This window comes from Petaurus breviceps, unplaced genomic scaffold (genome assembly GCF_028583685.1).
Source record: "Petaurus breviceps papuanus isolate PSGF00001 unplaced genomic scaffold, PetGlider_PUasm1.0 140, whole genome shotgun sequence".
NCBI classification, from domain to species: Eukaryota; Metazoa; Chordata; class Mammalia; order Diprotodontia; family Petauridae; genus Petaurus; species Petaurus breviceps.
In genome coordinates this window covers 44,487,231-44,510,649 of record NW_027185698.1, presented here as the reverse complement: position 1 = coordinate 44,510,649, position 23,419 = coordinate 44,487,231, and the positions used below count along the sequence as shown (strand labels likewise).

General features: G+C 47.3%; 1 protein-coding gene across 9 annotated transcripts in view; it reads left to right on the top strand.

The window, feature by feature from the left end:
• FGFR3 (fibroblast growth factor receptor 3) overlaps positions 1–23,419 on the top strand; it is a 95,036-nt gene that overhangs the window by 57,529 nt on the left and 14,088 nt on the right. For 3 of the 9 annotated variants that reach the window (XM_069071239.1, XM_069071234.1, XM_069071203.1), the window contains 10 exons: positions 2,188–2,357; positions 3,254–3,377; positions 3,593–3,783; positions 7,794–7,938; positions 10,294–10,484; positions 13,741–13,886; positions 14,836–14,957; positions 18,317–18,427; positions 20,004–20,194; positions 22,954–23,076. In XM_069071239.1, coding sequence (XP_068927340.1) covers positions 2,188–2,357; positions 3,254–3,377; positions 3,593–3,783; positions 7,794–7,938; positions 10,294–10,484; positions 13,741–13,886; positions 14,836–14,957; positions 18,317–18,427; positions 20,004–20,194; positions 22,954–23,076 — 1,514 coding nt within the window. Of the gene's footprint in view, positions 1–2,187; positions 2,358–3,253; positions 3,378–3,592; positions 3,784–6,152; positions 6,304–7,793; positions 7,939–10,293; positions 10,485–13,737; positions 13,887–14,835; positions 14,958–18,316; positions 18,428–20,003; positions 20,195–22,953; positions 23,077–23,419 lie in introns of all 9 variants that reach the window. The other 6 variants (XM_069071226.1, XM_069071195.1, XM_069071188.1 and 3 more) reach the window with 3 other exon arrangements.

The following is a 23,419-nucleotide window of genomic DNA, read 5'->3' as shown; positions in this document are numbered from 1 at the left end:
CTCCTCTGATGCAAGAATGCCTCAGTCAGCCTCTCTTTGAAGGGCCCCAGAGCGCCAACTCTGCCCAGGACTGGGGTCCATGCCCCTTGGATCCTGCTCTCTGCCTGAGCTAGGAGCCTCCTGCCCATCAGGGTGGGGCGGTACAGGGGCCGCAGCAGTACAGATTCTGTTGTCCAGGCACACCCAGCAGCACCGTGAGAACATATTAAAAAGTGTGCAAACCCATAAAATCATTAGGGCTCCCGTGGCTGTTGGGATTTGTAACTGAGGGAGATGGGCCTCCCCCCAAGAGCTTGGGGATGGCCCCACCCCTGCAGGGAGTGGCACAGAGGCTCTCTGGGATGCTCCCTGGGCACCATGCCTCTGAATCCCAGGGGAGCTGGCTTCTGTTCTGTTGTCAGTCCCCGTGTCCAAATGCCTGCCCCAGCAGGCCTCAGCAGCTGAGGGGAACCCAGGAGACAACCATGTGTGCTGGAGGAAGAGAGCATGTGGTGCATTGGGAGGAGCCACAGACCCAGGGTGCAAGCCCTGCCTCTGGCACTTCCTGTGTGACCTTGGGCACGATACTTAACCTGTGAGCCTCCAGTTTCCTCATCCGTGTAATGGGGTGATGCTCCTCATCTTGTAGGCATTCAGCCCTTGAGGAAAGGGCTGACGGTCTGTAAACCTAAAAGCCGTGCGGAAGAGAGTTATTATCAGCATCAGAGACCTAGAGTTGGAAGGGCCTTTAGAGGTCTCCTAGGCCAATCTCATTTTACAGATGAGGAAACTGAGGCCCAGAGAAGTTGAATAATTTGCTCAGGATCACACAGGTACCAAGTAGCATTTCCAGGATTTGAACCCAAGCCCAGTAATTGGAAATTCAGTGTTCTTTCTATTATAACACCCCCGTATAATCCCTCCTCCTCATCTATTCAGTCCTAGTCATAGGGTCATGGGATGCTGGCTTTTAGAGCTGAAAGACAACCAGAAGGCCATCCAACGTTTTTGTCATTCAGGCACGTCTGCTTTGGGGTTTCCTTGCACAAGATATTGAAGTGGTTTGCCATTTCCTTCTCCAGTCCATTTTACAGATGAGGAAACTGAGGCGAACAGACTGAAGTGACTTACCCGGGGTCACACAGCTACTAAATGTCTGAGGCCAGAAGATGAGTCTTCCTCCACACTACAGGTCCAGGGCTCTATCCACTACACCACCTAGCTGTGCTGCCTCTAATCTTAGCCCCTCATTTTATAAATGAGAATAGAACATGAAGGAAAGCCAGCAGGAAGTACAAGACAAGCAGGATAGTTTTGAAAGTCACATGTTGAATTTAATATATACCTCAAAGGAAAGGCACATTCTGCCTAACAGAGATTTGCAGTTTCATGTATAACCTCCTTATTTTGTTCTACAAAGTGTATGGATATTTCATTTGGTGTTTGTCAAATTAAAGTTTAAAAAAAGTTTTAATTAAAAAATATGCCATTGTACACATGAGGAAACTGAGGCCTAGAAAAAACATGACTTGTCCAGCACCAACCCAGGTGCTCTGGCTCCAATTCCATGTTCTTTCTACATTTCATCCCTGCCCATCCAACCAGTTGTGCAAAGCCTTCTGCTAAGGCAATACATCAAAGCATGCTAGAATATAGACTCAAAGAATATCCATTCTTGAAAGGGCCTCAAAGACCATCGATTCTAAGTCCTCTCATGCCTCAGATGAGAAAACTATAATTTAGAGAGGGGAGGTAACTTGTCCCAAATTACATACACAATCTATGAGTGTTAGACTCTGCACGCTCCCCTAGCCAGCTTCTGGAGTTCCCAAGGGTGGGAGCCCTGCCTAATAGACTTCTGCCCTCTTCACAGCTTGGTGGATCAGAAGAGCACTGGACTTGGCCTCCAAGGACCAGGTTTCAGATCCTGATTTGGCTGTCTCCTTCCTCCCTGGATGATGACTTTGGTCAAGCGTCTTCCACTCCCTGGGCCTCAGTCCCCTCCTCTATAAAATGAAAGGGTCAGACTAGATTGGAGCTCTGAGCTGTCTTATAGTTCAGCCCCTTGATCAGTGTCTTTTTCTGCCTTCCATGCAGTCTTTGGCCCTTCCCCTTCCCATCTTCACTCCCTCAGGTCACAGGGTTCAGCTGCTTGTCTTTGCTTTACCTCCTGATCTTTTCTATCTTTTTTTTTTTCCTACTCCCCAGGTGCCCCTTACTGGACCCGGCCTGAGCGAATGGATAAGAAACTCCTTGCTGTCCCGGCAGCAAACACAGTCCGCTTCCGGTGTCCAGCTGCAGGCAACCCCACCCCCTCCATCTACTGGCTGAAGAATGGCAGAGAGTTCAAAGGAGAACATCGGATTGGGGGGATTAAGGTGAGAGACCGTATCTGAGGTTTGGTACCCCCTGCATCCCATCATCATACACAGCATCTGCTGTGTTTGGGAAGATGGGATAAATAAGAGAGTCCTTGGCCCTAAGAAGAACTCAGAGCCTGCAAAAGGAAAGTAGGACCAGCCTGTCCATACCTGGAATACTAAGCAGGATAATTAGCATCATCAAAGGGACCTCTGAGATCATTGAGGCCAAGTCTGTTATTTTATAGAAGAAGAAACTAAAAATTTAAGGCTAAACCTATAGGAGAGGTCTCGGAGTCTGAAGATCTGGCCTGTCTCTGATACATGATGACTGTGTAACCGTACAAAGGTCATTTAACCTGTTAATGATCTGGGCAACTCTCTCAGACTATAAGTTGCAGAGGTATGCCAGAACTACTCTTCTGGGAGCTTCTGAGGGTTTAAAAAGGAAAAAAAATAGAATATGGCAGAGCTGGAATTCAAAGTCAGGTCCTTGGGCTCCAAATCTAGTCTTCTTCCGTTAAAACAAACAAAACACCCTTGGCAGAAGGAGGTAAAGATCATTCCCAGCAGGGAAGATCAAGGAAGGCTTCATGGAAGAGTCCCCCTGCCCAAGGTGGGCCTTGAAGGATGGGTACGATTTGGGATATCCCCAATGTTCCATTTTCTTTCACTGAGGGGCAGGTCAGGGCTGGACTGTCCTGGGTTCCAGTCTCACTATTTGACTTGGGCCAATCACTTCCTGTCTCTGGGCGTCATCTATCAAACGAGAGTGTTGGACCAGCCATCCTCAAAGCCCTCTCCAGCTTTGAGAGACTCCATTCTGAGGTCCTTCCCAGCTCTGATGTTCCCTGGTCCATCCCTCAGAGACATCTTCCCATGACCTCACTATTTCCCATTGGTCACTCTTGCAGCTGAGACACCAGCAGTGGAGTCTGGTCATGGAGAGCGTGGTGCCCTCGGACCGAGGGAACTACACCTGCGTGGTGGAGAATAAGTATGGGAGTATACAGCAGACCTACACGCTGGACGTCCTGGGTGAGCCTGGCCCCCGCCCCGAGATTCCCTTGTTCCCTCCTACCCTCAGTTTCCTGGCCAGCTAAGTGGGCTTATGGACTTGACGGCTGGATGTGTGTTCAGAGAGAGTCCTTGGAGCAGTGGTGGGAAGGGGCCGGAGATCTCCCTGAGCTTAGCAGAGGGGGGCTCTCTGCCCACCACAGGTCTAGAGCTGGGCCCTCTCTGGTCTTTTTTAGAGAGATCCCCACATCGGCCCATTCTGCAGGCCGGCCTCCCAGCCAACCAGACCGTGGTTGTGGGGAGCAACGTGGAATTCCATTGCAAGGTGTACAGCGATGCCCAGCCCCACATTCAGTGGCTGAAACACGTGGAGGTGAATGGCAGCAAGTATGGCCCAGATGGGACGCCGTACGTCACCGTCCTCAAGGTTCGTAGCCAGGGCCTGGATAGAGGGGGCCGGAGAAGAAATAGTATTTTTCCCTTCTTTCTCACTCCAGAACAGGCATTCCATTGTCTTCAGCCTCAACACTTTGTGCCTACTGTGTGCCAAGCACTGTGCCAAGAGCTGTACAAATATAATATCATCCAGTCCTCAAAACCAGCTAGCTGGAGCCGGGGACAGAGCGAGGGGCATGGAGTCAGGAAGACCTGGGTTCAAATCCAGCCTCAGGCACTTACTAGCTCTCTCATCCTGGGCAGGTCACTTAACTTCTGTTTGCCTCAGTTTCCTAATCTGTAAAATGGGGATGATAGTGGCCCCTTTATGACTGGGAACTGGGTGGCCTGGATTCTAATACCTTCTCTCCTGTAACTGGCACAAATCACTTCCTTCCTCTGAGGGCCCTGATCGTCTCCATCTGTGAGGCTTCATGTCCTGTTCACCCTGGATTAGTAGATAGCCACTGAGTCCCATTAGTTCTTTCTCCCTCTGTTCTCTTACATCTATCACATCCACCCTGGTCAGGCCTTCCCATTGTCTCTGGCTTGGACCAGTCTCCTTAATGATCTTGTCTCAGTGTTGTTTCCCCTTCCTGTCCAGTAACAAAAACCATCCAATAACCTCTACAAATTATTGACATAATTACCCCAAAATATGGTTCTGATCTCATTTCCCCCATTGCTTAGGAATTTTTGGTGACTGTAGCATAAAATATGAACTCATCTGTCCATCATCCAAGGCCTTCCACAGTCAGGAGCCACCCTGCTTTCCCATATCATTCCTCTGTCCCTCGGACATGGCCTGCATCTTCCTGTCTCTGCCTCTGTTCACAATATGCCCTTTAAATCTAGAACAGCGCTCCCCTCATTCCTCCTTCCCTGCCTTCAACTATCAGCACCTCTCAATAGCCCATGATGATTCAGAGTCTGCCTCCAATGCCCCCTGTGCCAGGGAGTCTACCTTCTCTCCCACGCCTCAGTTTCTCCTTCAATAAAATGAGAATGTCCTTTGTATCTCTTCTAGTAGAAGGAGGCTTGAGAAATAATTAAGTCTTACATGCCAGAGTCTTACATGAGTCTGAGTCTTCCTCATTCCTGTTAGACTTGAATTAGGGAGACAACACTTGGTGGGGACATCTGGGGCAAACTAGACTTTGCCACTGTCCATTTTCACTGGTCTTCTGGCTCCCACGTGGGGAGGGGAAGGATTTCAAACTCCATAGAGTCTGACTCAAAATAAACTGCCCAAGTTAGATCCCCAGAAGGTGTCATGGTGATGCATCTTTTCTTTAGCTCCTTGATGGCAGGGGAGGAAGAAGTCGGTAGTGACTGCTTTTATAACCCTCAGTTTACACAAGAAGTCAGCTGTGTAGGGATCTGCCCTCCCATGGCTGTGCTTCTGGCTCCTCCTCAGAATTTGGGGAGATGATCTGGGTTGGCTCCTCATCTCCCCCCTCCCCACCACTCCCTCCCATGCAGCAGCAGAGGAATCTCCCAAAAAGATCCAGGTTTAGATGCCAAAGGTTTAGATGCCAAAGCCCCAAAGAGAACTGTTCATCTAGTCATTTGGAACCTGCTTTGAAGAAAGCCCAGGGAAGAAAAGCAGGGAAGGGGTGGAGGGGGAGGTATGGAACCTGGGCACTCTGGCTGTCCATCTGCCTGTGTGATCTGCTTTCCCTACTGGTTTCTGCGCAGCCTTTTTTAAAAAAGAAAAGTCCTCTACCCAGTGGAAAATGTAACGGCTCGAAAAAGCCGAGCCAGCAGCTGGGCTCTGGCCGCTGCTTCCGTAGCTTGTATTTTGTCTCCAAAGTCTATTTTGGAGCTCTGATAATTGAAACCGTATTTGCCAAGTCAGGTCATAGACGCCTGTCCCTGCTAAGCCCCTCTGTGATGGAACATAGCACATATCTTCCTGGAGCCATCAGGAAACAAGAGTTTCTCGCATCTGTTGGTGCACCTTCTCTTTCAAGACTGCATTTCATTCTATACTTGCTATGTGACTTTAGATGCAAATCTTGGCCTCGGTTTCCCCATCTGTAAAACAAGGGGTAGGAGGGAATAAATGCTATGATTTTCAAGGGGGTCCCTTCCAGTGTGAGTCTGTATGCTGAGGTGTGTCTGTGTGTCTGTGTTGATAACATCATTTTCCCCCCACAGTTCTTAGGATCAGGAGCATCGGAAAAGAAGATGTCAGAAGCCACCATTGGGCGAGGACAAGGGGAGGGGGAAGAGAGGGATGTGAACGGTGTGGCCGAGGCCAGGGAAAAGAGCCAAAGGCTCGGCGAGAAATTACGCAGCGCCCAATGGCGGATGGTGTTTGTGGTGTACTGAAGTCCAGGTTTCTGTCTGTTCCTGCAGTCTTGGGTCAGCAGTACCATTGAAGCAGACGCTAGCCTGAATCTGTTCAATGTGACAGAACAGGATGAAGGAGAATACCTTTGTAGAGCCAACAATTTCGTAGGCATAGCCGAAAAGCCATTTTGGCTCCACATTCGCAAATCCAGACCAGGTAACTGTAGACTGACTCTGTCCCAAAACCTTGGCGACACGCAGGAATGAGCTTTTTAACATTTTAAAGAAACTGATCAAGTTTAAAAAAAAAATCATTTGGTTACACATTCTGTCGTCTGGTGCTGAATGGCTTGATCTTAATTCTTTGCTATATATATATGTGTGTTTATATGTATATTTATATATATATATATGGTGTGTGTCGATGTACATATATATATAATATATGTATATACTTTTGGATTAAAATGTCAATCATCAAATGCAATGGAAAAATTCCCACAATAAAGTGACTGAACTTTTTAAACACAGAAATACCCCCCCCATTTCTCAATACTCCCTCTTTTTAGACATTCTCCCCATTTCCGTGATGAGTGTTAGACTTAAGAATGCATGCTTATGACCATTCCCGTGAAAATACGGCAAAGTAAAAGGGGTCCTAGGTATTAGGTAGGGTCTTAAATGACCCAGGTTTGAGTTTCAGTTCTGTCATTCATTTGCTGTGTGACCCTGGTCAAATTACTGTTCTTGTGTTTTCACACTCTCTAAAATGAGAGGCATTGGGCTGAATACCAGCTAGCAGCCCTGTGAACTTTCCATCCCACCAATGAGGAGGGTCACCTATAACCATATTGATTATTTTCCTAGAAGAACATAATCACTGGTCTGAGCCAGGGTCCAACCCACCAGAAGGCATGGTCCAGCAGCATTGTTAATGTGAGCACTCTCTTCATTCTAATCAGCTTCCTTCTACCCACCTCTAGTCTCTGTCCATTCCACTTCCCCACCTTGCCTGGTCCTCAAGCTACAGCCTATGTCACACTATTCTTTGTGTATGTTACCCATTCTTTGGCCGTGTTAACCGGTAGTCTCCAAAGTGGGCTGTCAGCCTCCTCTGCTGAGAGGTGGCTAGCTGATGAGAGGAGCAGAGGCTTTGGAGACCCTAATCTTAACTCTTGTCATTCAATAGCTGTGCAGATTCTGTCCCCTCTCTGGGCCTCAGTCTCCTCATTTAAGATGAGGGGGCTGGACTAGATGAGGCGCCTTCTCACTCAGAGGCCTACCATCTTGCGCTCAGACAGATGAGCCTTGCCATTCTTTTCTTCACAAGTTCACACCCATCCTTAAGCTCATGGCTCGTCCCTGAGCCTCCTCTACTAACACCCCGCCCCCAGTCACATTGTGGGGTGCCTTTTCCATTGAGATGATTTCGCTTGCATGCTGCCGCTTTAGTGGGACAGAGTAAATGCCTGGTGAAGGGAACCCTTGCTTTCAACTACAGGTTGCCAGTGGGGTCTGGAATGAAAGGGAAGATGGGGCCGTGTGAATTACCTTTCCGTTTGGTTTGGTTTGGTTTGGTTCTCAATCTGTCAGACAATTTGCCTGTGAAAGCTGGTGATCTGCGTTGTGTGCTGGGGACCTGAGCAGCTCCCTTTCCTCCATCTCTCGCTGCCCTTCCTATCTCGGTGTGTCTTTTTGTCTTTCTAGACAGCAGGAGTTAACACAACGGATAAGGAACTAGAAATTCTCTATTTGCGCAATGTCACCTTTGAGGATGCGGGGGAGTATACTTGTCTTGCTGGGAATTCTATTGGGTTCTCACACCACTCTGCTTGGCTGATGGTCCTCCCAGGTACTCCTCTCCCCCCTGCTTTCCTATCTGGGCCTGGGCCCTCTCTTTCCTGTTGGGAAAACAAGTGGGGGACTCTTAGAAATGCCAAAGTGCCACCTTGGAGGGGGGGTGCTGGAAATAAGACCTTCCTAAGTTTGGCCATGCACCGTGGGGTACATGGGGCTGAGGAAACCAAATTCAATTGGAAATGGAAATTGAGATCCTAATTTGCTGATCCCATCCAGAGTGGCCTTCAGAGAATAGCATTCTCCCCCTTCCTTCCCTTTACCAACAGCATCACCCTCAGTGTTCTCCTCAGAAGGCAGAATATCTTAATTGTATAGTCATTCAGGCCTTCATTTCCCACCCTGACCATACAGTGACTCCCAGGAGTATGGAATCTGGTATAAAATGGGCCTGCCTGAGTTCTGCTCCCAGCATAGCTGCTGACTTGCTGTGAGATTTGGGAGAAATAACTTCCTAGGTCTTAATTGCTACATTTGCAAAATGGTGGTTTCCTAAAATTTCCTTCTGGCCCTGGGATCCTAATGAGAAAGAGCCAGATCTGTGGACAACTTTCCTAGAAGGGCCCTCTTGCCCAGTCATGTTTGCCCACATGTGCAGAAGACAATCACCCTGTATAGTATGTAGGTCACCTGGAAACAGCAAACAGTGGCCTGGTCTGTGTCGGAAGCCCTTTGCCCTGACATGAACACCCCTCTATCCCCACAGTTAACCTTGGCCACCCAGCAGCTATGGAAAGCTCTGGGGGGCTGTACCCACTGGCTTCTTTGGCATAGCTAAGTCCTCACAACATGGGAAGCTGTGAATGCTCTGCTGGCCGTAATTGGCCTCCGTTCACAAATCAGGGGAAGCTCCCATAGATGGGGGCCCTGGACTCTGTGCATCCAGGGCCCTCCTGGGGTTCCAAGCTCTTTGATTCCCTGTCCCTTCCCCTTCTTCCCCTTCCCTGTCGTCCCCATGTCATCTCCCAAACCTCTACCGTCTTGGTCGGGGCCATTTCAGATCCTAATCCCTAATGCTCCACTTGGAAAAGAACTTTGGCAAATCCAATACTCTGATAGAAGGGTTGTCTGGTTAGAACCAGTGCCCTTTCCAAAGCAGGGAAAGAAGAATTCCCCAGGAATGTCTGGGAAGGCAGGCCCTGGAAGCTTTGCCCAAACATTTTTCTCATTTAGTTATTTTTATTTAGGGATTTAAAACAACACACACACACATACACACACACACACACACACACAAGTTTCCTTCTGACTTTTAGAGGCAAACCCAACTACAATTGTAGAAAAGAGTACAGAGAAAATTGTCCTGACCTGCTTGACCCGCTCTGTGAGGGTCCCTTCCCCCAGCCTCAGATTTTCATGGTGCATCCACACACAGACACAGGGACAAAACCAACGTGCAAATTCATGCAGACACCTGAGAGGCCACACAGGAGCCCTGGAGGAGACTACAGAGGGCATGTAGTCCAACCCCCTCATTTACAAATAAGAAAACTGAGACCTACAGAGGGAAATGGACTGGCCTCAGATCTTCCACGTATCCAGGAGCCATTTGGAGGTTTGAATCCAGGTTTTCTGACACCAGACCCAGCCCTCCTTCCTCTGTACCACAGTCTGTCCAGTAGCACTGAATTTTCGGTCAGAGGATTTGAGTTTGAATTCTGTTCCTGTTACTTAACAGCCTGTGTAATCTTGAACACAGGATTGTCCTCCTCTGTAAAATGAGTGAGTTGGGATAACCTCTGAGATCCCTAAAAGACAAACACGTACAAAAAGAAACAAGTCACTGAACATTTACCAAGTGTCTGCCACACATCAGGCCTTGTGCTAAGGGCTAGGGACACACAAAAAAAGGCAAAAACAGTCCCTGCCCTAGAGTTTACAGTCTAATGGAGGGAGAGAATATGCAACTAACTATGTACAAATAAGATAAAGACAGAATAAATTGGAGATAATCTCAGAGGGGAGGCACCAAAGTTAAGGGGAATTGGAAAAGACCTGAACTGACATAGTACAGGTTATCCGGGTTTGAATTCTAGTTCAGCCCCTTAAGCCTTTGAGACCTTGGACGAGTTTCCTTGAGCATTCCTTTGCTTCTGTTTTTTCACCCATGAAATGAGGAGGTTGGAAGGCTCCTTAAAGTTCTACATACACGCACACACACACACACAGAGGCACATGCACTCAGGTGCCACAGCAAGGGCATCCCTTTTGTCCTGGTCTCCCACATCTTGGAGCAGACCCTTGCCCACTAGGTGTCTGACCTCCCCCCGCCCTCCCTCTCCCTTCCAACCCCTCCCTGGGCTCCCCGCTGCTTCTTCTGCCCCTAACCAGCTCTCCCATCATTCCCTAGCTGAAGAGATGGTTGAAGTAGACGACTCGGGAAGTGTCTTTGCCGGCCTCCTCAGTTACGGGCTGGGCTTTTGTCTCTTCATTGTGGTGGTGGCGGTAGCCGTCGCCATCTGTCGACTGAAGATGCCCTCCAAGAAGGCCATCAACACCCCCACTGTCCAGAAGGTGTCCAAGTTTCCCCTCAAGCGACAGGTAACAGAAAGTAGATACAAGATTCCGAACCCCTCCTCCTACCATCCTCCCCTTAGCTCCTGTCCCCTCCCCCTGCCAAGGCTAGAGAAGGGCTGGGGGCAGAGCCTTCAGGCTCCTATTCTGGACTCGATGAATTTGCTTTGAAATTGGGCATCAGATGTATTTCTTTTTAGCTTTTAGTAGAATTTCTTTTTGCTTTTTGGAGGGAGAAGGCAAGACATTCGGTTTTAAGTGACTTGCCCAAGGTCACACAGCTAGTAAGTATTAAGTGTCTGAGGCTGGATTTGAACTCAGGTCTTCCTGATTCCAGGGCTGGTGCTCTATTTGCTGTACCACTTAGCTGTCCTAATAGAAAAATTTTTAAGAAAAGCCTCAGGTGCCACCAGTAACTGAGATAAATATGATTTAGTCCATAATCAGGGAACATCGTTGAATGAGAAGACTGCTGGACTTAATCAAGAGACCCAAGTTCAAATTCTGACCCTTGCTGATTAATTATGTGACTATGGGCAAGCCATTTCACTTAGGTTCTTCATCTCTCAGATAAGCATGACAACATGCTCTCTACCTCAAAAGCACCTTATAGGTTCCATGGGAATGGGAGCTATCATTAGAAAATGACTTAATATTTTCAGTTGGAATAAGAACATATGTCCACGATGTATTGAGATCTGACATCTTAGTCCCATCTGGAGGAGGGTGGTTCAAGAGCCCCCGCCTTCACCAGGTCAGAGGAAAGAGGCCTTGGTGTTACTGAATCATCCTACCTGTTTACCTTGCGTGGACCCAAAATCTATCCTCCTCGTAACTCCTAGTCCTCCTCTCTGGGGCCAAGCAGAACAAATTTCCCTTCCCCATGACCACCTTTTAAGTCCTTGAAGATGGTTCTCCTGCCTCACATCCCCAGGTCTTCTCCAAGCTAGACATTCTTCAGTTGATCCTTTTGAAGGGCCTGTCTTGTTTCCAGCCTCTTCACCAGCCTAGACACCCTCTTCTTAGAAGGGAGAGGGTCTGTGCCTCTCCTAAAACAAGGTGCCCCACATAGAGCTCAGCACTTTAAATGTGGCCTGACCAGCCCATCTGTAGTTCTAGATGCCCTAGTAACCCAGCACCAAGGATTTGTTGAGCCCTACCCTTGCCTGGCCTCAGCAAATCTATTCGTTCTAGTTCAATACACACTTACATGAAACACTTCCTATCTACGAAGGCCTGCGTTCAGTGCTGAGACTCTAAAGCCAAAAAGGGACAAAGATCCCTGCCTTCAGGGTGCATATACTTGAAAGGGGAGGATTTTACAGAGGAGGCGTCATGATGTATTAGAGAGAGTACTACCTTTTAAGTCAGAGGATCCAGTGTTCAAATCCAACCTTGGACACTTCTGTGACCTTGGAAGAGTGTTTAGACCTCCTCAGGCCTCAGTTTGGTCAAATGTCCTCTGTGGTCCACTCCAGGTCTAAATCAATGGCCCTGTTTCCACAAACAAGCATTTAACACAAAGTTGAATACAACCAGGCAAAGCCAGGAATGTTTGAATCTACGTAATAAGATCATTCTCCATGAACACCTGGCAGCGTTAGGTCATTTAAGGAGTCACGGGGCTTGCAAAGCAGCCAACCCGTTTTCTCAATCTGCTAGGCAGGTCGTCTGGCAGCATTTGCTCAAAGAGTTCCTGTTGAACTCTTGCGATAAATGCTCGCTTTGAGCTTGTCTCTGGTCTGCTGAGCACAGAATTTCCCATCCCTCCTGACTTCCTGAAAAAAGCCAGGCCCATCCCCATAGGAGCCCTGCTATTCTGCCCAGAAACTCCTGAAAGACAGCCAGGTTTATCTGAGACCGAACCTCCTGGCCCCTTTTCTGTGGGTGGCCAGACTCTAAGAGAGCAGAGATAGAAATAACCCCACTGGACACCTCCCTCCACGCCCCCCACACACACTGGCATGAAGGGAAGCCATAGTTGTGTGAGTTTCTGCTGGGTATGGAGACTTCTAGGAGAACTGGATAGCTCTCCAGGCGTCTCTGTGGCCCTTGGGAGGAACTGGGCTTGGTTAAGACCACACAGTGTTTTTAGGAGAATCTAGAGAAGGGGCTTCAAATTCCTGGACTCTCTCACCACTGCCTTCTAAGGTCCCATTCAGCTTCAGGTCTAGGAAGGAACCAAAACCCAGGTCCTGACTCCGAGCATTCTGGGACTTCTCTCATCCAAACCACAAACCAAGAATGACCCTGAGCATCTTTCTCAACGGACTGAAGGGCCTCTTGTGTCACAGGCACAGAGACTCATACCTATGATATGTAGTCAATGAATTCACTCTAGGGCTTGGGTTCAAGCCTCCATGCTTAATGCAAGGAGGGGCAAGCGGAAGGGGTATCCAGCTGAATTCTTTCTATCTTTGCTCTTCTAGGGTTCTGACCACCCAGAGAAAGGGGGTCAGGAGGTTGTCTCAGATAAACTTGGCTGCCATTTGGAAGTTTGGGGGAGAAGGATAGCAGGACTCCCCAAGAGAGGAAAGGTCATTAGGAGCTGTGGTGTAGTAGGAAGAAAACAGGTCTTGTGGTTAGGAGACCTGGCTTTGAATACCAGCACTGATACTTGCTAGCTGTGTGACACTGGCTGAGCTTCTTAACCTCTCTGAGGTTTATTTCCTCATCTGTAAAATGGGAGTGATGCCTGCATTTTGTGAAGAGCTGCAAGGGACCTCAGAGGTCATCTGATTCAACTCATTCATTTTAAAGATGAGGAAACTGAGGTCTTGCCTGAGGTCAACCAGGTAGAAGGGTGGAGTGTGAGCCTGTTCTTTTCATTGGTATCTCCTGGGTTATTTACCAACCCTTGGGAAGATGGATCAGGGAGAGAAAGAGGTGGCCCTTGAGGTGGGCCCTATGAATAGAGGCTTTCAAGGGGGAAGGTGAAAGTCACAGAGTCTGAGACCCCAAGAGATATTGGATGGGATGAGGAAGGGGCCAGAGGACAAGACTTAAGGGGTGCCCAGTTCAGCTGGAGCATAGACTATGTGGGAGGGAGTGATTGGATACAATCATGCCAGAATGTGGAGGGCCTCAAATGCCAGGACAGAATTTTCTCAGAAGGTAGTAGGGAGTTCTGTTGCATGTAAGGCCCCCATTACAGGGGAGTTGCATGATGGAAGCTGTTCTTGCTTTTCCATTCTCCTGTCCTTCCTTGGAAAAGTCATCTGGCCGCATGGAAGGCACTTGGAAGACACATGGCAATAACATTCTATTTGCTCCCTTCAAGCAGGTGTCCCTGGAGTCGAACTCGTCCATGAATTCCAACACCCCCCTGGTGAGAATCGCCCGCCTCTCCTCCAGCGAAGGGCCCATGCTGGCCAACGTGTCGGAGCTGGAGCTCCCTGCTGACCCCAAGTGGGAGCTGTGCAGGTCTCGGTCAGTGCTTCAATGTCCACTGGCCCCTTGGCCTCAGATCCCCCCATTACCCACCTGCCCTTTCGGTCTCAGATCTCCTCCTCTCCTTTCCTTTCCTTTCCTTTCCTTTCTCCCCTTCCCTTCCCTTCCCTTCCCTTCCCTTCACTCCAATCTCCTTTCCTCTCTTCTCCTCTCCTCTTGTCTTCATCCTGCCTTACAGTTACACTGATCCTTCAGTCCCTGTCCCTAGTTATGGCAGTAGGAGTGAGGAGCCATGTTCCAATCTGGGCCTTGTCACAATCAGTATGAAAAAACAAGCCCGAGGGGGCTGGACTAGATGACCTCTGGTGTACAAGTTTTAATATTCATTTGGTCACTGGGTGTGAAGAAGATACCCAGCCTTGTGCTAGGAGAAACAAGAGAAGACGTAGTTCCAAGCCCTCAGAGGGCTCACAGTCTGATTAAAGAGGTAGAATATGGAGCAGAACCAGTTGGTATTAACTTGTGTGATGGAGATTCCAGAGTATTCAGAAACAGGAGAGATCAGGGTAGGGAAAGCTTCATGGGGGTGTGGAGCTGAACCTTGAAAGATGAGGACAGCAGTAGGAACTCCTTTCAGTGACACTGGACACGGAACAACTTTACTCACAGCAACTCTGTGAAGAAGGTAGTGTCACAATTATTATCCCCATTTTACGGGTGAGGAAACTGAGGCTCAGAGGGATTAAGGGATTTGCCCCACAAGAACACAATCAGGGAGGGGCAGCCAGGTGGCTCAGCGAGTAAGAGCACCGGCTCCAGTGTCGGGATGACCTGGATCAAATCTGGGCTGAGATACTCAGCACCACACCCAGAAATAATAACTGGCCGTGTAACCTTGAGCAAGTTACTTAACCCCAATTGCTTTAAAAAAAAAAAAAAAAGAACACAATCAGGGAGCATGTCTTCACTGGTCTTTCTCTCCTTCTAGTCTTACCCTGGGAAAACCTCTTGGTGAAGGCTGTTTTGGCCAGGTGGTCATGGCAGAAGCCATCGGCATCGACAAGGACAAGCCCAACAAGCCCGTCACTGTAGCTGTGAAGATGTTGAAAGGTAGTGTCAAATGAGCAGACGTTCCTGGCAAGGGAAGGGGACAGAGGAGAGGGGCAAGGCATGATGCACAGAAGACATTGCCACCTGTAGATCCTGGACCTCCCTGTTGTTGAGTCTGCCTATTCATGACCCCATTTGGGGTTTTCTTGGCAGAGATACTGCAGTGGTTTGCCATTTCCTTCTCCAGCTCATTTTACAGATGAGGAAACTGAGGCAAAATGGGGTTAAGTGACTTGCCCAGGGTTATCCAGTTATTAAATGTCTGAGGCCAGATTTGAACTTATGGCGAGTCTTCCTGACTCCAGTCCCAGTGTTCTATCCATTGCACCACCTAGCTGTCGCCTCCTTTCCTGGGAGTTACTTAAAAAGGGTCAAAAAATGCAGTAAAGGAGTTGTTTCCCTGATTGTTCAGCTCCCTTCAGGAGAAAGAGAAGAAGGCCTGGCCTCTAGGAGCTCACAGTCCGGGAGAAGATTGAGGAACAGACTTAAATATTGCCCTCAGGGGGCTCACTAGAGGGAAAAGGGGGAGAGTCAGGACCCTTTGTCTCTTATACCTAAGAGCATGCACACACAAGAAACTTCAGTACCACGCTTAAACAACATGGCGACCATGTTGCAAGGCCCCAGTGATAAATTGTCCAAAGAGTAAGGCAGACAGTGAATGTTGCTCGGCTCTGGGGAGAGAGATCGTGGGGCTCCAGCGATCTGGGTAGGCTCCCCAGAAGATGCTTAGTTGGAACTCTGCCCAGGAGACCTTGAAAGCCCCTTCCAGCCTCAGAATTTCTGTGGTTAAAAATTTCAGAGATGAATAGCACCAAAGCTCCACAACAGGAGACCCCAGTACTGACTGCTGTTCAGAAAGACATCTTAATAGATTCTCTGCTTCTGGTTAACTCCCTGGGCTTTGGAGGAGCAGATCTGAAGTGTCTCCATCTTATAGGACATACAGAAAAACAAACATATGGACCAGTGTCCCATCTGCTCTCCCATCAGAGAACACAGTGGGCTGAAAAGAGCTCTGAACTTAAAGACAAAAGCACCTGCTTTCTAGTCAATCAGTAAACATTTAGGGACCTACTATATGCCAGGCACTGTGCTACAAACTAGGGATAGATACAAAAGGAGGCAAAAGACAGTTCCTGCCCTCAAGGAGCTTGCAATCTAATGGTCTCCATTTTGTCATTCATTTTCTGACAAGTCTTCATCCATTACACTCATGTAGCAGCCTTATCTTAGGGTCAAAGATGTCACAGTACCAAGCATTTGGAATGTTGTCATGTAGAAATTGGGCCTATTCTTCTTGAAGGTACAGCATAGCACTGTGCTACCCTACCTGGAGTCAGGTAGACCTGGGGCCATATCCCACCTCAGTCACTGAGTGAACCTGGGCAAGTCATTTTAAGACCTTCTGAACCTCAGTTTCCTCACCTGTAAAATATCTATAATACCTCCCTCACCAAGTTGATGTGAGGGTCAAATAATATAATTTATATTGAACACCTCATAGACCTTAAACCACTATCAACTACTATGATTCTGGGGTCAATAGTAATTATAATAACATTATGTTATATATATTATATATCAATAATAACAATCAGGTGATATAATAATATATCAATAATATTATGTTATATGTGTTCATATGTAACAACATTATGTTATGTATTATATATGCTTGTATAATGTTATATAGTATATACGTTTATATATAATAACATTATGTTATGTAGTATATATGTTCATATAAAATAACATTATGTTATATATTATATAGCAATAATAATCAGGTGATATAATAATATATCAATAATAACATGTGTTATATATTATGTGTGTATATATAATAACATCATGTTGTAAATTATATATGTTTACATATAATATGTTATATATTAAATATGTTTGTATATAACATGTTATATGTATCAATAATCAGGTGGTATAATATATCAATAATTGCATTATGTTTTATATTATATGTTTATGTATACATATATATTGTAACATTATGTTATAATGTTATCATCATTATTATTATTGACCCCAGAGGTCAGAACTAAGAGCTATGAGTAGACTTTGCAAAGAGGGAGGTTAAAACTCAATAGAAGGGAAACCTAACTAAATATTGGTACTATCCAAAAAATGGAATGGGTTACCCTAAGGGGTTTTCTACATTTGGAAAATAAAGGGATATGTAGATCCCACTGTGAGACATATAGCCCAAAGAGCTTAAAGACAGAAAAGAAAGTCTCATGTACCAGGAGTTTTATAGCAACATTTTTGCAACAGCAAAAAAACCCCTGAAAACAAAGAGTGTCTCCCGACACCATGCCAGTATAAGGCATCATTGAAGGTCTTTGTGCAGTGGCTAGATGACCACTTGTTGGGAAAGGCATAGAGGGGCATCCTCTTCAGGTTTGGGTTGGACTAGGGAGCCTCTCAGGTCCCTTCCCACTGTGCTTCCATGATGCTCTAGGAGTCTGTGATTCTAAGGTAAATCTTGATACTCTGACATGGTCCCAATCAGTTGATTTCTCTGCCATTGTGGGAGAGAGACCCAGGCAAGGTGCCAAGTTGTTTTGTTGAAACAAAGACCTCAATTAGTTCAATTTGTTTTATGAGTGAAGCCTTAAGTTAAACACCAGAACTGTTCTTTGAACGTCCTTTGGTTGATGGCCGGCGTCCCCCAGGCTGCTGCCCTGATATATGGATCTGGGTCTCACACACCTGACCAGGCAGGTGTGGACTCTTTCCCCTGCAGTTGAATGAATGGTTACAGAGTGGCCTTGCCAAGCTGCCCCATTGGCACCAAAAGTACAACCCTGTTGCTAATGCAGGATGATCCTGAGTATGGGGGTGGGGGAAGATGTGAAAAGGAGTGCCTCCCCCAAGCCAAGGCTTTGAGGCTACTTAGCCCTGTGTCCCATTATAGTCATTATTTGGCATTTGAGTCATAGGTTTGAATCAGATGAATGGGATGAGAAGATCGGGGTCTCATCCCTGCCCATTCAGGCATGGAGACAGGATCATGCTGGAGCCAACTTGAATTTGTGACTCTTAAATTTTCAGCATGAACCTTTACACATCAGAATTCAGCAGATGCTACAAATCAGAGCTTGATTTTTATTGTTCTGTGGGTTGTCTAGGCTTAAGAAAGTGATGGAGAAATAGTGCAGATTCAACTTAAAAGCATATTATGGGGACTTTTTCTCCTGGAGAGCCAATGGTTGCCACCATTTGCCACCACAGCCCTGCATGGCCATATTAGAGCTGGTATACTGTAATTTTTCTTGATGGAATATTTTTCACCCCAAAGGATGCCTGCCGATCTGACCTCTCCTTCCTTACCTTCTTAGATGACGCCACAGACAAGGACCTGTCTGACTTGGTCTCTGAAATGGAAATGATGAAAATGATTGGAAAACACAAAAACATCATTAACTTATTGGGAGCCTGCACACAGGATGGTAAGCTGACCCATGGTCCCCACCTCTGCCCCCATCCTTCATTCCCCAGAATCCAGGACTACCGAAGAGACGGGCAGCCCCATCAGAAAAGGATCCTCATTTCCAGTCTCCTCCCAGGGCCTTCAAACACCAATTCCCAACCTTTGCTTCATTTTCCAAAAGGGAAAACCCACCAGGCAGATATTACTCTCCTTACTTCACAGAAAGAGAAACTGAGACTCAGTGCCCATACCAGTCACTAGGACAATTGGATCCTGGTGTGTCTCAGGCCTGGGACCTCAAATGAATGTTTTGCATTAGGCTACTTGGGAACCGTACAACTGGGAAGTACCTTAGAGGGCACTGAGACCATCTAGAGCCGGGGTTCTTACCCTTTTTTGGGTCATGGGCCCCTTCTCAGAATCAAGTTTTTAAATGCATAAAATAAAATGGGTAGGTAGAAAGAGCACTGGGCTTGGAAGCAGGAAGACTCATCATCCTGAGTTCAAATCTGGCCTCAGATACTTACTAGCTGTGTAAGCCTGGGCAAGGCACTTAACCCTGTTTACCTCAGCTTCCTCATCTGTAAAATAAGTTGGAGAAGGGCAAACCACTTCAGGATCTTTGCCAAGAAAACCCCAAATGAGGTCACGAGGAGTTGGACATGACTGAAAAAATGACTGGACAGAGGAAACCAGTGATATTGAAATATAGTTTCAAACTATTAAAAATAAAAACAAGTTCATGGACCTTGGGTTAAGAATCTTTGGTCTTAGGGGCAGCTAGGTGGTGCAGTGAGTAAAGCACTGGCCCCGGAGTCAGGAGGACATGAGTTCGGTTCCGGCCTCAGACACTTAACACCCACACACACAAAAAAACTAGCCGTGTAACCTTGGGCAAGTTACTTAACCCCAATTGCCCTCAAAAAAAAAAAGAAAAAAGAATCTTTGGTCTTATGCAGTCCCCTCATCTGACAGATGAGAAACTCAGGTTCAGAAAAGGAAAATGAGAGCATCTAGGTGGTGCAGTGAATAGAGCACTGGCCCTGGATTTAGGAGGACCTGAGTTCAAATCTGGCCTCAGACACTTAACACAAAACTAGCCATGTGACCTTGGGCAAGTCACTTAACCCCAATTGCCCTACCTTCCTCATCCAAAAAGCAAAAAAATATATATTTTGATAACTATGTCAATATGAGTGGTTTTCTTTGCAGGCCTATGTATTTCTTTTTATTCATTTAAAAACATTATTTTGAGAAGCAGTCCAAGATACACAGAATGGTTGAGGACCCCCCTGGTCTAAGTGGGGACTGGATGGCCCCATCAGGAATATTGTAGAGGGGATTATTGCAGTGGGGGAGAGGCTGTCCTGGGTGCTTCCTGAGGCCCCTTTCTATACTGAGATTCCCCTATCCTGAGAACAGATGAGATCTAGGAAATGCAAGCACGGTGTTCTGAGTCCAGGGGCGTTTCACTCCTGTTCTCCACCACCACAACAGCTGGAGGTCAGCCCCAGGGTCCTTGTGGCTCCCTCCTGGTAAAGCTGCCATCTCTGTGGGTTGTGTGTGATAACTCCATCCTCCGCTTGGCCCCACAGGCCCCCTTTACGTCCTAGTGGAATACGCATCCAAGGGGAACCTTCGCGAGTATCTGCGGGCCCGAAGACCCCCGGGAATGGACTACTCTTTTGATACCTGCAAGCTTCCAGAAGAACAGCTGACCTTCAAGGACCTGGTGTCCTGTGCCTACCAGGTGGCCCGAGGCATGGAGTACCTGGCATCACAGAAGGTGAGCAGGATCCAGTCAGGGGCTCGCTTCCAGACCACCCCACCCACCTCCACCCTTCAGAAAGCCCACTAGCCTTTGGCAGCTTTCACCACCCACAAAGGACTGTTGGTCTTAGAGTTCAAACACCTGGCTTCAGGTTATGGATACGATACCTGGCAGTGTTGCTGAGCCTCAGTTTTTCTACCTATAAAATGGGGCAATACGACATTATTTACCTTGCCAAATTGTTCTAAGGGAAAGAACTTTGTAACCCTCCCTTAAAGCCCCTTAGGATGAGAGCTGTTATTTATGTGAAAGTGTATGTATGGTTATTAATATGGGCCTGCTCTCCACCTACATGACCCTCTCCATTTTTTAATAGGTGTATTTTTAAAAATTTGTTGACAGGTAAGGAAGGCTATTGATAGGGAACTCCCAGGTGAGGAAAGTCTCCTGACCAGTGAGGATTACCGCCTGTTCTGTGACTTACGGTCTTAGGGAAGTTTTGACAGCTGTAAGAGGAGCTTGTTTATATGCATAAAAAACTGTACATAAAAGAGATTTGCAGTTTCACATACAAGCCTCTTTCTCTGTTCTGCTATGTGAATGGAGATGCCCATTGTATTTAGTGTTTGTTAAGTTTAGAATAATTCATATATATACACACACATATATATATACATACACACACACACACACATATATATATATAGCTTTAGACAGTTTCCTAAAGCCTCTGAGAGGCTGTGACTTGCCCAGGGACACACAGTCAGTATATGTCACAGGCAGAACCTGAACCCAGGTCTTCTCACCCTGAGGTTGATGATGCATGTACTTGTGTGTGCCATGTTGCCCTTCAGTCGAGGGGAGTATCATAAGTAGAAAGACCTAGTTTCACAGCCATCTTTCTGCACTTTTGGAGGGGGGTAACCTTGGATAAGTTACTTCCCTTCTTTGTTCCTCAGTTTCTCCATTAGTAAAATTTAAGTGTTGGCCTGCATGGGCTCTGAAGGCCCTTCACATTCTGACATTTCTGACTTCCTGCAATTCAGAAAGGATTTAACTAACCTTTGGATAGCATGCTTCTCCAGACCTAGGCTTAGAACCTCTCCAAGCCTGGCAGAGTGCACCTTTGAGAACCCTGGGTTCCCTCTGTGCTCCAAAGACAGATCAGATTATGATTTTCTTCTTATTCATGATGCACATTCCTTACAAGCCCCCAGTGAGGCAAGCAATCCATGCAAGTGTGATTATCCCCATTTTACAGATTAGAAATGAGGTTTGTTGGCCAAGGCACCAGAGATAATAAGTCTCAGAGGCAAGGCCTGAATCCAGGTCTGTTACCATCCAAGTCAACTCTTCCTGAAGCTCTGGGGCTTCCCACTTCATAGATAGAGAAACCCAGGCAGATCCATTGCCCCCAAACTTCTGAGCCCCCCAGTTCAGAGCCCTGGGATGGAGAGGCAGCCTGGGTTCTTCCATCAATATATGCACATGTCCCCAAAAAGATTTTAAGACTGAGCAGAAAGGAGAGGTAGAGTATCCACATGGATCTGGCCGGATGCCTATCTTTTCGTCTCCCTCATATAACAGTACTCAGTCATCTGCACCAAGAATGGGTTCAGTAAACAGTCCTAGGGTTACTGTGAGACCATAGAAAGAACCCCAGTTGATGTAGGAGGCAGTAAGATAGATACAGTGAAAAGAGAATGCCAGCCTTCCCCTCAGGATTTGAATCTCCCTTCTTGATGTTTACTAGATGTGTGATACAAAACGCTGGGCCTGGAATCAGGAACATCTGAACTCAAATTCGGCCTCAGACACAGGAAACTGAGGCAGACGGGGCTAAGTGACTTGCCCAGGGTCACACAGCCCTGTTCCTGTCTCTAGGGGAATGTAAAAGTACTCAGACCCCCAGGCCTGGTTTTGCTCTGACCTATACTGCCCTTTTCAAGTTTTTTCTAACTGACTCGGTACCTTCCCCAGGCCTCTGTGTGCTCAGCTGCATGAGTTAATCCCATATAACAGGGGCATAGCATCATAGAATTAAGGAGTATCAAAGCTGCGAGGGACCCTAGAACATAGAATGTGCAAGCTGGAAAGACCATCAAGCAGAGCCTATCTGAGCTGGAAGGGGCCTTCAAACAAACAGCATAGACTGTCTACACTGACAGGCCACTCGGCGGTCATCTAATCCAAGCCCCTCGTTTTTATGGTTGAAGAAACTGAAGCAAGCAGAGACAGAACTCACTGAAAGTCACAAAGCAAAATAAGACTGAAATTCAAGACTCCTGACTCTTGGCCCATGAGACAAGAGACTCTCTTTTGGTGGCCCCAGCTCACCCATGTTTCCTTTGCATCCTCTTTAATGGAGCAGGTCAAACACGGCGGCCCAGCGCAGTATGGTGGGTGGGTCCCATGGTCTAATCCTGCAGTGGAGTAATGAGCCCAGGGAATAGAGATGCAGCCTGAGAACCCATCCCCTGCTCATCTCCCCTCAGCTCGCTCACGCTCAGGGGCATTTAGAATTTTATTAGCTTCTTTGCCTTCAGGACTTGGTGAAGGTTGAGAGGGAGCAGGCAGAACTGGGATGGAATGGTGACCATTCTCCAGATGGGTAAAAACAGCTCCACAGGGAGTTAGTTAGCTTGCAGACTAGGGGACTGTGTGGGGCCAGGGTCTCGCTTCCCATGCTGACTCTCCTCTGAAATTATTCCCTGACCACCCCCGTGTCTGCAGTTCGTTTACTTGTTCTTGGGTCCCTTCCCTTCCCTACGTAGTGCATTCACCGGGACCTGGCTGCCCGGAACGTGCTGGTAACGGAAGACAGCGTGATGAAGATCGCGGACTTTGGCCTGGCTAGAGACGTGCACAACATTGACTACTACAAGAAAACCACCAACGTGAGTAGGATGACCCAAGAATACCCACTCAGATCTCTCACTATCTGGGAGCGCACCCCACTTTTCCTCTTAGGCTTTCTTCTTGACCCCAGCCTTGTTTGTCAAGGGAAAATGAATCCCAAAATATCTGCGTGTCAGAGAGTAGAAACAGCTTAGAACCTAGAATGTCACCGTTGGGGGGAGCTTAGAACCTAGAATGTCACAGCTGGGAGAGAGCTTAGAACCTAGAATGTCACAGTTGGGAGGGAGATTAGACCCGAGAGTGTCACAGTTGGGAGGGAGCTTAGAACCTAGAATGTCACAGTTGGGAGGGAGCTTAGAACCGAGAGTGTCACAGTTGGGA